The sequence below is a fragment of the Simochromis diagramma genome, unplaced genomic scaffold (genome assembly GCF_900408965.1).
Source record: "Simochromis diagramma unplaced genomic scaffold, fSimDia1.1 OVJJ01000685.1, whole genome shotgun sequence".
Taxonomy (NCBI): Eukaryota; Metazoa; Chordata; class Actinopteri; order Cichliformes; family Cichlidae; genus Simochromis; species Simochromis diagramma.
The window spans coordinates 18366262-18381725 of NW_024387477.1; the positions used below are offsets into that span (position 1 = coordinate 18366262).

The window sequence follows — 15464 nt, forward strand, 5'->3', positions numbered from 1 at the left end:
AGCTCCATGGTTTAGGTTTAAATGACGTCACTCTGGTTATGTAAAACTAATGGAAAATTGTTCATATTATGCTCTCACAAGTTTACTGAGCCACTTCTGCACCTTTGTTTCTCTCCTTTGACTCTGCCATCTATCAATCAATCGATGTTTTTAACTTTGACTGCATTTCTCCATGAGCTTACTATCTGGTATGGCTGTAATTATGCATACCAGTTCATTATTTTTGACCATCTGCTTCAAGGTCACATGGGTCAGCTGGAGGACTGTTGACTTTTGCTTAACCGGGTGAAACTCTCTCTCAAGTTGAACACAGGATACACACACACACACACACGCACACGCACGCACACACACACACGCACACACACACACACACGCAAATCTGTCATGTACACAGACACACACTTACCCCCCCAATGCCTCCAAACGCTTACTCCCACCCGAAGTAGGCAGGCGGATCTGTCTAGCGCTGGAAGACTGGCTGCTGTGTACATGGACTAACTCCTGACCCCCCCCCCCCCCCCCCGCTGCAAGTCATGTGCTTTTAGGTTGTAAGATGTGAAGATTTATGTGCTTTCTGTGCTGAGGTGTTTTTTTCTGTTCTCAAACTGCTCTCCCCGAGGAGCTCAGTCTGCGAGGATATCTTTTTTCTCCTCCTCTTTCCTCGTGTGTATTTCCATTGTTTTTTTCGTACCTCTCCTACCTGTCTTCCCAGTGTTATGTTTGTGTATTCCATGTATGGTCAGAAAGGGTGCTCATGATGACACCGGATTGTCTGGTAGCCTTTTAAACAATTTCCCTCGGGATAAATAAAATATTGTTACTCTATCTATCAATCAATCAATCAATCATGTGACTTGAAGTAGTTTGTTTAGCCTTAAATTTGCTATTTAGCTTGTAAAAGTGGCTTTCAATCTGTCATTTTCCCACCTTTATTGTAAAAATTAGTAAACTTTAGTTCCACGTTATAAATGGTTTCACTTGCTATCTTTAGTTAAGTTACCAACAGAAACCTTACCTGCAGAGCACTCTCTAAATCAATTCACTGCACTTAAGCCAGAGCCACTGAATGGCACTGAGTCAAGTTAACTGAAACCTAGCACTGGGAATTTCCCAACTCTTGTAATAATTTAAAATAAAATCGTGATAAAATAAAAATAAAATCTTTAGAACATTTCATGCAGTTCATGACTGAAAAACAGCATTGTGCTGGTTAAAAATAAGGACAGGGAAGTAAGTCTGATTTAAGAAAAAGAAAGGAAAATGTGAAGTAGGTATGGAAGTCCATTCCTGCCAAGAAAAGTATACAAGGAGGCGAAACACATGAAAATGCTAACTTTTATATATGGATTCATGATCAGTGTTTAACTGAATTCCAAATCAACTGTCCAAAAACCAGATTAGTATTTAAGAGATTAATATTTAATATTTCTTTTATTTCTCAGTAGATATGTGTATATGTTTATACACATATCCATATAAAGCAAAATGTGACCAAAGATTACACTATTTGGTTCTAGCTTTTTGGTTTGTATAATTGTACAGTTACAGACTTTTTATTTTAGATTGTTGCTACAAAATATACAATTTGAAGACATTAAATTAGGATAATTAGGGTAGATCACTATTATCTGTCAGAGAGAAGTGGGTCTCTAATTGGGTCCGGGGGACAAGGGATCTGTAATCTGTAAAATAATTTGTTAAATTGCGCTAGATCATTAAAAAGTGCATTTTACAGATTGGGGACCATTTGATAAAATAACAAAAGCATATTTTATCCAGTAATTGCTACCATATTATGGAGGAACAGGAGGAACTGATATGATTGTGACTCACTGCAACAATGAAATCACTTGCTAGTTTATTAGCCTGGTAGCTAGCAGGTGTGGGAAGATTTTCGAATGCTGTGGCAGAACCAGCCAAATCGATATTTTGATTATAGGAGGTTTTGTGTCACTGGACCCAAAGAATTTGAGAACCACTTGTCTATGGGATTAATTTAAAAACCATTAGCACATTATTATTATCAAAATAACCAGAAATTATAGGCACGTCTGATCAACGTATATATTTTTCTTTTACAAAATCCATCCACCCCAACTTGCTCAGAATGACAGCGCTACAGTTTTTGTGGAACTGTGAACACACATGACACAAGAAGCACATTGACAAATCTTTGTTGGCAAGGTTCACATGTTATTGTAGCAACTGTTCAACATCCCCTTTTGTTATAGGAAATGTCAGCACACAGTTGTCTGGGTACTTGTTTCCCATCGCGGTTCTCCCACTGACAAGTGTTATTGGAAATATGGAGTGGAACTTGATGATGTCTGCCACAGAGTCAAACATCTGAGGAAAAATAAAGGGAATTAGAGTAAATATAGTGCGATTGAGGGTTCTTAATGAAACATTTTCTGAAATGTGCTCACTCACATCATTTGAACGATATCCTGTGCCCAATGCGTACTTTTTTGTGCTCTCGACAAACCGAATTTTGACATTGTAAACCTTCTTCTCATGATACACAACCAATACCAAGGGTTCAAAGTTGCTGTTGGTGGAGCAGTCTCGTACCAAAAATGCACCATCCTAATGGGAGGAGTTACAGAAAGAAAAGAATACCCCTGTTAAACTGTGCTTTTGGTGTGTTGTTTTTACACTTTCAACTGATATAGATCCAAATAACTATGTTTAACATCTGCCCAAGCTTAAGACATGTTCAGTTATATTTTTATATTTAGAGTCCTTATTGATATACCTTGTTCACCAGGTGCAAGGCGTGCTCAGCATCTGCTCGATTACATGTCCCGATGTACCAATCTTCCTCACAGGTCTGCCAGAAAAGTTCATTGATCAGTGGATTCAAAGCTAGTTAATATCACGTTGTGATGGATATCATTCTTGATTACAGGATTAGTTTGGGTTAATTATGGATAGTTGTGAAAAATTAAATACACCTCCACTGTGTCCATAGGAATTAAAGGGGTAATTAGCAGCCAGGTGATGCCAATACACTTGATTAGCTGATCATCAGCACATGTGATCATCTCTAAAACACAGAAGCTTTGGCATTTTGCTGGAAATGATTATTCAGGTGTTTGTTTACACAATACTACAGTTTTCCCAGGAGTGGATTCCCCCAAGAAATTCACCCCAAGGTCAAACTGTACATTGCTAGGTGCTGCAAAATAAGTGAAAAATACCCAAGAGCTACATCTTAGACTCTACAGGCCTCAGTTAACATGCTGAACCTTAAAGCTCTTGAATGTACAATTAGAAAAAGAATGAACATGTTTGGCTTTTTTGAAAGGGTTACCAGTAGAAAGCTACTTCTTTCTGAAGAAACGTAGTAGCATGGCTGCAAGTCTGCAAAGTTGCATCTTAACAAACCACAACATCTCAGGAACAGTCTCCTTTGGACTGATGAGACCAAAGTGGAGATATTTGGCGTGGCGAGGTGTAATTTCTTGACTCAGCTGCTGGAGGGAAAGGTGGAGCAAAGTGGTTGAGGAGCAGTGCCAGCTGAAGAGAATAGTGCATCTGCTAATTAAGCTCTCCTACTGAATAATAGGTGTTAAAAACTGTGTCTATGCAATACTGAAGTGACTCATAGTAGCAAAGATACTTGCTGCTGCCACATGCTAAACATAGCATGTCAGTGCAAACACCTCTTACCAACTGGTGGTGGAGGTATGATGACTGGGTCTTGTTTTGCAGACACAGGACCTGTGCAGTTGAGCATAAACTCAGCTGCATACCAAAGTACTCTTAAGTGAAGTCTAAGGCCATCTGTCCAACAGCTAAAGCATGACTGAAACTGGATCATGCAACCGGAAAAATCATCCCAAGTACAGCAGCAAATCTACAACGAATGACCCAGTCAAAGTCCAGACCTCAACCTGATTAAAATAGACGGTGGGACCCTAAGAAAGCTGCACATGAACAAATGCCTGCAAACCTCAATGAACTGAAGCAATGTTGTAAAGAAGAGTGGGCCAAAATCCCTCCACAATGACACAAGGGACTGGTAAAGTCCTTTAAAGTCATTCTTGAATCCTGAATCACTTAACCTTTCAAATGTCTTTTTTAGAGTTCTATGAAAATTTTAAGTTTGCAAAGAAAAGCGTCTGGACTTCTTTAAGTTTCCTTGAAGACGTTTCCCCTCTCATCCAAGAAGCTTCTTCAGTTCTAAGAGCAGTTGGTGGAGAGTCCCAGATTTTAAGCCCTATGGGAGTGTCCCCAAGAGGGTCATGGACCCCCTCTTGATCCTCTACCGAATCACACGAACCAAGGTGTGAAAGTGGGTGTGGGTCACAATCATCCAAGGTTTCAGGTGAACCCACTGTGAAACCTATCCCCACACTGTCATGTGATTTACTGAGGTTAAATGGCCCAGGATGTGAGTGGGTGTTAAGGTGTCTGGGGAGGGAACTCAAAACTGGATTATAGATGTCAGACAGTTGGTGTCGTAAGCCACCTTCTCTGTTCAAAGATGGTCGCTCACAGTGGACATAGATGCTTCTTTCACTCCTCTTTCAAACCGTCTGTCTTCTCTGTCCAAAATGTGAACATTGGCGTCCTTGAAACAATGACCTTTGTCCTTTAGATGCATGCGAGTTGTGTCCCGTGGAGGTGGCTCTTCCATGTTGTGAACCCATTGGGCTAGTTTTCACAGTGGGTTCACCTGAAACCTTGGCTGATTGTGACTCACACACACTTTCACACCTTGGCTCATGTGATTAGGTAGAGGATCCTTACGGGGCACATGACCCTCTTGGGGACACTCCCATAGGGCTGGGAATCTGGGACTATCCACCAACTGCTCTTAGAACTGAAGAAGCTTCTTGGATGAGAGGTGAAAAGTCTTCAAGGAAACTTAAAGAAGTCCAGACGCTTCCTTCCAAGCTCCTTAGAGTACGATGACCTGGATGACTGAGAACCTTTACAGACATACTTCAACAAAAACTTTCTTTTTCACATGACTGTAGCAGCACATGTACCTGTTGAGGCTTTTCCATTGGGACAAAGTCGTGCTGGTCAAAGTCTTCTTTCGTCTGAGGCCATTCATGGTGATGGCGTTTTGATGGGACCCTTTCTTTAAGTAGATGTCAGGGGGGACTTATTAAGTCAGTAACTGTATAATGACTGATAATGACGAGCTCAAAGATACTTACCTAGACTTTGATGGGTCCTAAATAAAAGAGAGAAAAGATGCATGTAAATAAGACATTTAAAAAAGCATCTTGAGAAGCCTGAAAATATAAAGTCAGACCTTCTTTCTAAGTGAGACTCCAAATCCAGTGAATGCCTGTAACTGCCGTGTGTAAGACTTTCAGAACTGAGTGGACCTAAAAAAAACCCTTTATGTGTTAATACAGTTGTAAACAATTATTGGTAACACTTTATCACAAGAGGCTGTGATTTTTATCTTACCTTTCATATGTGAACTAAACTCTGCCTGTTAAAAGTATAAAAAGAGAGTTAAACGACAATGCTTGGTGAAATTTGTAGAATAAAATCAAATGTATATATGAATAAGGAAAGCATGTTTATTTTACAGTATTTCTCATAGGACTTAGTTTGTTAAGAGATGGTGAATAAAACACAAACACCACCTTCTAATAGGTTCAGCATTTTTAGCTACTTACATTTCTAGTGGTCCCGTGCTCTCTGCTGAAATCAAATGACATTAAATAAAATGTCAGAAGAGCCTCCAGCATTTTCTGTGATAATCTTTCCAACCAGCAGATGGTGCCATCGCTACACTGTACAAACTGTGGGGCGTTGTTTTTGCTTTACACCATTATTGCAGGGGAAAAAGTCACACTGGGTTATCGTCAACTCCAGCAAATTAAAACCACAGGGAACTGGGACAAGTGTCAGGTTCTATATGTAAAATAAAACAGTACTCACTCTCTCCTGCAACCTTGCTGTGGAGCCTTTCCAGACAAGACATTGACCAACTCCAGGGTAAAAGGTGACGGTGATTGCAAACTCCTGCAGGAACAAAGAATCAATCAGTAAGTGCATCCATAAGGCAGATAAATACAACAATGAGTAACTTAAACAATAATTTAGCAAATTACCTTTGTGAGTGCTGTAATGTTAGAAAGAGAAAAAGTTGGTCACCTTTTTAATAGTTTGTCAGCATTACAATTTATTGAAAGATAAAAAAGCAAACAAACAGTAGTACAGTAAACTGTATTGTTTGGCAGGTGAAGTTACCTGGTCTCCTTTTGGCACAGGTGGGATCCTCCTATCTGTAACTACACCACGTGAATATACAATATGAGATTTAAACTGTGACCCAGAAAGGCAAAACAATTTCAGTCAGCTGAGATGTTACCTGTTTTCATCTTTTGTCGGCCAGGCTTCAGATCTCTATTTATCACAGGTGCTGTGTTTCAAACACAGAAGACAAAGGTGAAAAGGTTCTTCTTCTGGGACAGAATCAGCTTTTACTCAGTTTACGGAAAACATTACAATACATTTAACTAAAGACAACCAGCATCCTTCAATTAATCTGTAATAATCAGCTTTAGTATTAGAGGATGCCAAATCTACTGAGATCAGAAGCTGTAAATCTATGAGAAAAAAGTATTTTATGTTAAGCTGCATTAAATTAAACAGAAAAAAAGAGTAGCCAAAGACTGCACATCACTAGAGGCTGAATATTTCTCACCACACCATGCATGGATGAGAGGTATATCTGGATCCTGCTTAGTTAAAAAATATTCTTAAGAATTTCAAGACAATGTCTCCCATTTTTGAAATGTTGATTAATTTTAAACGTTTGCCCTTCCCAGTGGTGCAGTCACCTCTATGCCGCCCTCTGTGCCATCTCTGGTAAACTTTTCATGTCAATCTATCCATTCAAAAATTACAATATATCTATCCATTCGTTTCTGAGCATTACCACAAACAATACAACAAAAAAGACATACAGACTGATGAAATGAACTACATAACTTCATGTTATCTGGTTGAGTTAAAAACTAGCTGAATATCAACAGCTACCACTAAATCCCCAAGTTGTTTAGGTGGAGTTGACTTTCCTACTTTGTCGGTCAAGTGTAAAACACAACTTCAGATTTCTTTTGAAGTACTTTCTTTTCATTCTTCTTTGATTTTAAGCGACAATTAGAGCTAGTATTTGCTTCACTATGTTCATTAGCTAGTCGCTGCCCACCCTGGCAGTGCAAAGGTGCAAGGGCAGACAGCAACTAATTAATGAAGTTAGTTGCATCATATGGGTTTTCAGCATGAGTAATGCCGTCTAAGTGACTCTGTGCTTTGATGAGCAGCAACCAAGAAGAGAGAAATTATTAAGCCATTGCAAAGACTAAGTTACCTTCAATATTTATCCAATGTTTTCTCATTTTCATTGATCATATTTGCCAGCACAAGCTGCTGTTACCAGGCAAAGTATGGATGTGCGTGATTATGTAATTAAGTTATTTTAATTGTTAATTAACTGTGATTTAATAGTTTTGTTTTTCAAGGTAAACAAAGATGTCTCTGATTTGAATTTCACTGCTACTGTTCAGTGTCTTTACCACAATAATCACTCAATTTTAAATGCGTTGTAGGTTTACCTGTTGAAAATGGCGTTTCTCTGGGTGGACATCTTGGGAGGATGTTTGAGTTTCCCTGATTGATTGAAGAGCACAACGAAATGTGGAGTACGGTCAGTAAGGTAGTTCCATTCAAATTGTATATTCATTAATGAAGACCAAAAAAGAAACCTTACAGGGGAGAGTGATGAAAGGTTGTGAGCTGATGATGACCTTGGGAGATCCCTGTCTTAAGAGCCAAAGAAACACTCTCATCAATGACTGTGATGATAGTACTTTAAGAAGTTCCAGTGTAAGCTGACAGTTTAAACACCCTGTGAGTTTGTATCATTCCTGTAAGTCGGTCGATGTCGGTCCCAGTAGTGCACTGCAGCAGCAGACTGTATTGATTACAGAGGGAGAATGCTCCAAGTGTGAACAAATTTAAAAGCCACATTCACTATAAAGTTGTAGACATGCAGCTGTGAGGCCCCTGGCTGCGGGCCACATCCAAGCAGGAGAGTAAAGCGAGCTTGTTCGCACTGCACATTTCCCTCTCTTCCCCCTCAGCTGCTGGATAATTGTAATCTCCCGCAGTCTGACTCAGCCAACAGATGGCCCTGGAGACCCACTGGCAGATCATGCTCACTCAGCATGAGCTCTTTCTCAGATCCAGGCTGCTTTCATTCTCACCACAGTTTGTGGTAGATCTGTTTTTTCCCCTGCACCTCATTCAGCTTCATTCTAATTACATTCATGAGAGCATTTCTGTGTAGGAAGGCAAAATAGACTCAGTGTCCCTGTGTCAAGTACAAATAGTACTTTAAGTCAAGTTTGAAGAAGTTTGGGAATTATTAAAATCATTTTAGTGGTTTTAGATTAAGATAACTGCTTAACAATTCATTTAATAATTACTTGTGGACGTATGTCCTTAATCCACTGTATATGTGAGTAAAAAGGAAATAATAAAACACTATTAAACATAATAATAATAATAATAATAATAATAATAATAATAATAATAATCACTAAGCTCCTCTTACTTTCATGTTTTAATGTGCTTTATTAGGACCAAATAAACAACTTTTCTCAGTGGTCTCATTAAAGACGCTTTAAATACATTTTCAACTCATGAAATTAAAATCAAGCTATAGCTGAGGTAGTAGCAGTACTAGATGTTAGTATGAACAAAACTAACATTAAAATAGAAATGAAAGACTTTCTTTCTACCTGCATACTCTTGGTCATCATTTATGGGCCTCGCAGGAAGAATGCGTACATTAAGCACTTCTTCCTGGTTATCCACCACGTCGTATTCTGGTTCCTCTACGTCGTTAGCATATCTTTGAGTTCTGTTCCTTTCTGCTCTGCTGCGATCCTGTGAAAAGAAAATTGCAGCTTCTTTAGAGTGGGAAATGACACTGGCCTGCTGTTATTATTGCCATTATTTTTGTTTTTTGTTGTAGTTTATTTTAACTTGCCTTTTCTTGCCCTCAACATCAGTGTAAAGTAACATATTCTGAGCAGGCAACTCTTTGCAGTTTCGATGCACATACACTACACTAAGCACAGGAAGCAACTATGGTGATATAACCCGCTGCTTGTCCCCCAGGGATTTCCTCATTTACAATTACACAGGCACCAAAGCCAACACATCATAGAAAAAGAGGTGATATCTTGTGACACAGTGTTAAAAATCAGCAGCGTCTATTTCTGGGAGTTAATGACAAATGACACAAAGTGCATTGTGACCATGTTTGGTATTTTGTTCCTGCTGTTGCAAATTTGGAAAGATGGGTGAGATTACGGTGAATACACAGTTAACGGGTGCATTGATCGTGCCGAATCAAACCTGCTCCTCTCCTTTAGTTAAAAACCTCCACGTCAGAACTCCTTTGCTTTTAATGAGGAGAACAGTCAAGACTGACTTTTCCACAAGGAAATTGATGTTTGTGTCCAGCAGGTGCAGTGTCACCATTAGACATTTGTGCACCACCCAACCTGAATATTTTGTCACAGGAATAAAGTGGAAACCATGTGTCCATGTTTTCTGTCTCTAATGATGCACCCTGAGACTTTATTTTAAAAATACTGGGCTGGAAATGTATTTTTTTAATTCCCCATTTATTAAACTAATCTATCTAAACTACCTGACTAACGCAGTCTTAATGAGAAAATTAAATTGCAAGCAATCCTTAATCGACATTTAAACCAAATAAAAAAAAGTAACAGTATAGGTTTTTAAACAGATATTAGCCCTACTCAGCTAAAAACACTTTTATGAAAAGAAAACATTTGAGATATGCAGCATTAGATTTTACTTCAGGTCTGTTACACATTTTTGTAGTTTGCTGTAGTTCATGATACAATGTTCAAAATAGTTTTTCAGAATATGATTGAACTATAATGTTTTTGTTGTAGAAATCAACTCTAACTCGACATTTTCAGTCTTTGAATCATCATATAGATCATAGAGTTCAATAGAGTTCAATAGAGTTCAATAGAGTTATCCAGATGAATGAGAAAAGAACAAAAACATACGTTTAGGTTTTTAAGTTAAGATCAGATTTCGTCCCTTTCTGATGTACATGCAAGCCGTTTCCTCTTTCCAGAGGACTTTGGTCATTACGTTTGAGTGTTAGCACTTTGCGCCATGCAACGCCGTTCTGCTCTGCACTTCTGAGAAGCATCGTGAACCTAAGCGCTTAGGAAAGTACAGAAGAAGCTTTCCTCTAAACACAGAGCATTTCCTTGTAATACCTTGGCGCTGACATTACATAGTAATCACCCAAACAATACGTTTACCTAGAATATATAACAACTATTTTAATTTCTTTAAACCTCTTATGTTTTTAAATGATAGACGTATAATGTATTAATTCATTAACATGTATTATTAATAGTAACCAACACATGTCAGCAGAGTGCATGTAAACTTATGAGAAAATTATTGTATAATTGGTGACACTAATATAAAATATTTCACAATTTCAGTTTAGAAATGATATTACTAAATCACAGAGAACAATCCTTGTCGCCTACAATGTGTTGTTTTTACCATGCACTAACAATGACAAAGCAGAATCTCACTTCAGTCATTTCTGTGCTAAAAGGTAATTACACAGGGGGCTGCAGACTCCCAGCGTATCCCCTGGGAACATTCATGTGGAACCAGCAGCGAAACGCTGTGGATACGGCCGCCATAACTCACCATTATCACAGCAGACTCATGGCTGTTCCCTCTCTCTGCAGCTAACGAGGGGGTGAAACAAAAATGAAAAACATCATTAGTTGGGTGTTCAGCAAAAGAATGTGGCCTTCCAATACAGTTTGTCCTTGGACTTTTCTTACTCAACAGTTACACATGCAGAGGAATGAGGTCATTATATACAACACAACAGAGCCGTTTGTGGCCTCCTGCTGCTGTCACTTGGAGCCACGATGTTTTCTTTCGGGTCTGAATTATATTTTTAACATAACAGAAACTGTTCAGGAATTTTTTTAACACTTTTAAAAAAAATGTTAACTCAATCCATCCATCCATTGAAGGTTGATCATTTGACATTTGACATTATCACCTAGGGGTGGGGGAACAAATCGATACTGTGTAGTATCGTGATATTTTGTTTGCTAATAATGTATCGATACAGGGACAGCAGAAATCGATATTTTGTTACAAAAAAGGTTTTTGTGCTCTGACTTCAGAGCATGTTGATCCTTTTTCTGAGCAAGAATCCTGACATTCCTTCACTGTCCAAATGTGTTTAACTTTTTTTTTGGCAGCAATAAACATGACAGTTTACTTATTTTAATTTAAGACATGTTTAATTTTAATTAAGTTTAAAACTTTTTTATTTAACGCAAAATTATATTTTGTTTTAATTTACTTTCAAATTCTTCAGTTGCTGAAGGGGCTGCATAGTTTTCATAAATTGCATAGTTCAGAATAGCTGTAATTGTACCAGATGGTTGCACTCAGTTAAGTTGGACTAGACTGTAATACAAACCGTTCAGTTTGTCAACAATAAAACTGACTGAAATGAGAGAAAGACTGAGTGCGACACTTTGATATTAGATAAAATGAATATTGATAAAGTTTACCTTTATGTGCAGAATCTGAATATCGCAAAATATTTTTTAAAATTGCAATAATATCGTATCGTGCGTTAAGTATTGTGATAATATCGTATCGTGGGATGTATGGTGATTCCCACCTCTAATATCACCTGGCTTTGGAGTTTGTTCTTCAAATGGAAGGACTGATGATGCCAAAAAGCAAAAAACAAACAAGCAAACAAACAAAAACAAAAACAAAAAACCAAGCAAAACAAAAATACCAGAACTATTCAAGTATTCTTATCTTATGTTAAGCACGCTGAGTTTACATGTAACAAAGTGTCTTTGAAATTAACACTGACGAGTTTTTCTTGGTCATAGCTGAAATATGGTCAACAGTTCTGACCCCCCCCAACACCCAACACCCAAAAATCTAAGAAACAAACCAAAAAACTTGTATTATGGTAAAAAAAAAAAAAAAAACTTGTATTAGTTAAAATTCATGATGATGATCAAGCTTGCTAATGATTATATTTGACTTTTTAAATATAATTGTTCACATATTAACATTATTCCTACTTAAAATAAGGCTCTGCAGGATTTGAAGGAAGAGACGTGACCTGGTTTAGATTTATGGAGGTGCTTATGGAGGTAACTCATATTAATAACTGAGGACACTCCGTTTATAACTTTTCTAGACCAGCGTCAGTGCTACACACTCTTGCCTTCACTCTTGGCTCAATCATACAGATGAGTATACCTAAACATCAGTGATGACTGTTTTATATAACTTTCTTTTCTAAAAGGTTCGGTCAAGTGTCATCAGCATAATGAGCAATAAGGCTGTATTGGCGGATTATGGGAGGCAGAGGAAACGTGACATTAGATTTTGGTTAAATACGCAAAGTAATTAGCATCCCGAACAAGTTGTAGATCACCCAAATAAGACCAGATCAAACATGATCAAACGTGAGCCTTCCCTGCAACTCGGTAATATCACTGCATGTGTCTAAAAGTATCTCTCTGTATGTTCAAGATAATGTTGCTGATTTTTACGATTTTGTTTACAGTTTTTGTCTTAAAAATCTAACAATTAATTCATGAAAAATCCATAAAATTTAAACTCACAACCGTATACAATGTCAGAATTTAATCCATGAATAATTTAACCGGTCAACACTCCTTACCCCAAACATGCTGGTGCTGTTGTATTTTGAATCAAATAAACTTAATATACGTTAAATCTGATTAACTTTACACTGTTTGAAATACACTGTATTTCAAATGGTTAACACATCACTAGCGAGAGTATGTCCAAAGTAAAAGTCTTACTTCTTCTGTAATTTAGAGGCACATACTTGTTGAATCACAATGCGCCACAGACGGTTTTCTCATTAACAGTTCAATAATTAGGTGCTCCAGAGGTTTCAGTCTTTCTTAATGCCAAAAAACGGGGGTTAAAGTGAATAAAAGTGAGCAGATTTTACGTGGTCCACAAGTTCGTGAATATCACAAAGGTGGCTGTGAAATCATTTTAAATTTGATCACATTAGATCACTCAGATCAAATGAACTGAAATCCAATCTCACAGTGAAACAGCTGAAGGGCAAAAAGACAGTTGTTATGCTTTTGCATTAGCACGCTGCACTGAGACAGACTCGTGCAGTCACAGTTCCTTCACTTGTGTAATTTTCAAATTTTAACCTCCTAGGACCTGCGTCCACATGTGTGGACATCACATTTTGGGATATTTAGACCAAAATACTCAATTTTGCTCTACAAGGGCCTGATATCCACTTACGAGGACATTATTCTGCTACCGTTCTCAGATGTGGCTCTCATTTTTCTTAAAAACAAAAATAAGGTAAAAATAAAAAATCTGGTAATTCTTTGTTTTTACATTCACCGTGCCCCAATCAGCCCAAATATCAAAGAGAAATTAAAAATGCTGCTGTGGAAGAGTTCGGGTCTTAGAAGGTTAAAAATATTCCATGAATTTTAAAATCCTGTTTTCAAAAAGGGCACGAAGAGGAAAAGAACCAGATCCTCACGAGTTATCCACCAGTCTTTGATTGACAGCTTTTGATAGTTTTCTTTGGCCATGAAGGAAAACAAAACAGAAAGCAGGAAGGAAACCTGCCCAAAATAGAATTTAGGACATTTCAGCAATTTGAGGGATTGTGAAAATGCCAGCTGACATTAGAGGCTACCGGCTCAAGTAGCAGCAAACTCAGTATTGGATTTGGCACTGTGGTCTAACACTCTGTGGGGCTGCCTGACTGCTTTGCAGAGCTTACTGGGCCACGGGAAGTGGGGTGGGGCGAGACATATGAAAAAGGAGATTAGGTACATGGAGCTAGCATCTGAGGTTAAGCAGTTAGTCTGGAAAATAAACTTGTGCCCCATGGAAATTGGGTGCAGAGGATTGTGGCAACTCAAACCACCAGACTACTTAAGGATTTGTGACCTGGCTTTGCTACGGAGATCAAGAACGTATCAACTGCAGAGAGCGAGAATAAGCTCAGTGTGAGGAAGCGCCATCAACAAATTATGATGATTATCATTAAAAGTTATTTCCCTCTGTTGACACACGTTAATCGATTTGTATCGATTTGCAGGTAGATTGGTTCGCTCTTTGTGCATCTTTTATCAAACTCACTTAGCACACTTGACTTTTTAGCTTGTGCAATAAAAGCGCTCGTTGACAGTTTTCATTTTATGACTGCAATTTGGTTACGCAGTGTGAAATATTTCAATTTTGCTCTGTGTAATTATTTTTGTGAATCAAAATTAGAGGCACCTTATATTTCTAACATACATATATATGTATTTTTAGAATTTACCATAATTAACTTGACACGGTTTCAATCACACTTCAGTTTTAGGAAGTTCAATGTTCATAATACAGAATAAAACGACTTTTTAATCAAATTTAAACCAACTGAAATCTTGTTCTTGAATTTTAATCAAAGTGAGTTTCTCATCTTTTGCAGCAGCTCTTGCCTTTTAAAGACCCCCTTTCCTATTCACACATTTTCATCTATTTTTAGCACAGAGAAACATCTGCGCTTTGTTCTTTTGTAGCATTTACACTCACAAATGCAGAATTTCAACATTCAACTCAAAGTGAACCCACCTTTTCTGAAGATTATACAGCAAGCACACCTTCATCAGTAAGTGACCAGCAGTTTTGTGCTTCTTTGGTTTGTGTATGGTTATAGAGAGAAAGTGTCTGCAGTATGTCTTCCTTCCCGGTGTACGCGCAGAGACACTGAGGTTGCATCAAGTCTCTAAGTCTCAGAGTTAAGCAGCCCACTGTAACCTAAAATAACTTCCTGTGTGGTGAGTAACTGGCCTATAACCCGAGGTCTTCTCTGTTTTAGATAATAAAATGGTTCTTTGCAGACAGTTTCTACTTGTGCATCTGTGCCCTGACTTTACTGACACTAAACAGTCAATTCAGAAAATAAACAAAATATTTTGCAGATGCGTCCTTTCAAACACGAGTCTTCGTTTAAGTTTCTTTATTACTTCTGTGGCAACTTTTAGCTCTGTGCGAATTATTTCCTGTGTTGTTTCGCCCTGTGATTTTGACAGCTTATTGTTTGACACTATTTTAAAAGCATGCATAAAGCTAAACACTACACCAGATGCTCAGTAAATCAGGGTCGAACGAATCTTTACTAAAGTAGGTTTTTCTGTTGATTTTAAAAGGAACATGATGACATTTCGACATCTGCTCTGCCAAGCGGTAAAGGAAGCACGGTGACATTTACCCATTCATCAACTGGCTTCATTTATGTAACAACCATATGGGTGAGCCCAAATTGTAATCTGAGTAAATATTTTAGCACG

At 38.0% G+C, this 15464-nt stretch overlaps 1 protein-coding gene across 3 annotated transcripts; it reads right to left on the reverse strand.

The window, feature by feature from the left end:
* Positions 1 to 1415: 1415 nt before the first annotated feature.
* On the reverse strand, positions 1416 to 15036 carry LOC120724194 (cytokine-dependent hematopoietic cell linker). 3 transcript variants are annotated; one of them, XM_040016247.1, is made up of 17 exons: positions 14746 to 15036; positions 10765 to 10805; positions 8784 to 8931; positions 7751 to 7803; positions 7596 to 7650; positions 6347 to 6397; positions 6226 to 6266; positions 6087 to 6097; positions 5914 to 5997; positions 5649 to 5670; positions 5434 to 5458; positions 5273 to 5348; positions 5175 to 5191; positions 5001 to 5095; positions 2759 to 2833; positions 2434 to 2589; positions 1416 to 2349 (listed from the first exon to the last, which is right to left on the reverse strand). In XM_040016247.1, the coding sequence occupies exons 2-17, from the start codon at positions 10765 to 10767 to the stop codon at positions 2197 to 2199; spliced, it is 1065 nt and encodes a 354-aa protein (XP_039872181.1). In that variant the 5' UTR covers positions 10768 to 10805; positions 14746 to 15036; the 3' UTR covers positions 1416 to 2196. The 3 variants fall into 3 exon arrangements, with proteins under 3 accessions (XP_039872181.1, XP_039872180.1, XP_039872182.1); XM_040016246.1 differs by having other exon boundaries at positions 5649 to 5673; positions 14746 to 15023; XM_040016248.1 differs by lacking the exons at positions 7751 to 7803; positions 10765 to 10805; positions 14746 to 15036 and having other exon boundaries at positions 5649 to 5673; positions 8784 to 8925.
* Positions 15037 to 15464: the final 428 nt, after the last annotated feature.

What these genes read in the sequence shown, in the direction of transcription:
- LOC120724194 (XM_040016246.1), bottom strand. An exon ending in AGAAACGCCATTTTCAACAG is followed by an intron (nt 6,398 to 7,595) that starts GTAAACCTACAA and finishes TTTGAAACACAG; the next exon opens with CACCTGTGATAAATAGAGAT. An exon ending in CAATGGAAAAGCCTCAACAG is followed by an intron (nt 2,834 to 5,000) that starts GTACATGTGCTG and finishes CTTTTCTGGCAG; the next exon opens with ACCTGTGAGGAAGATTGGTA.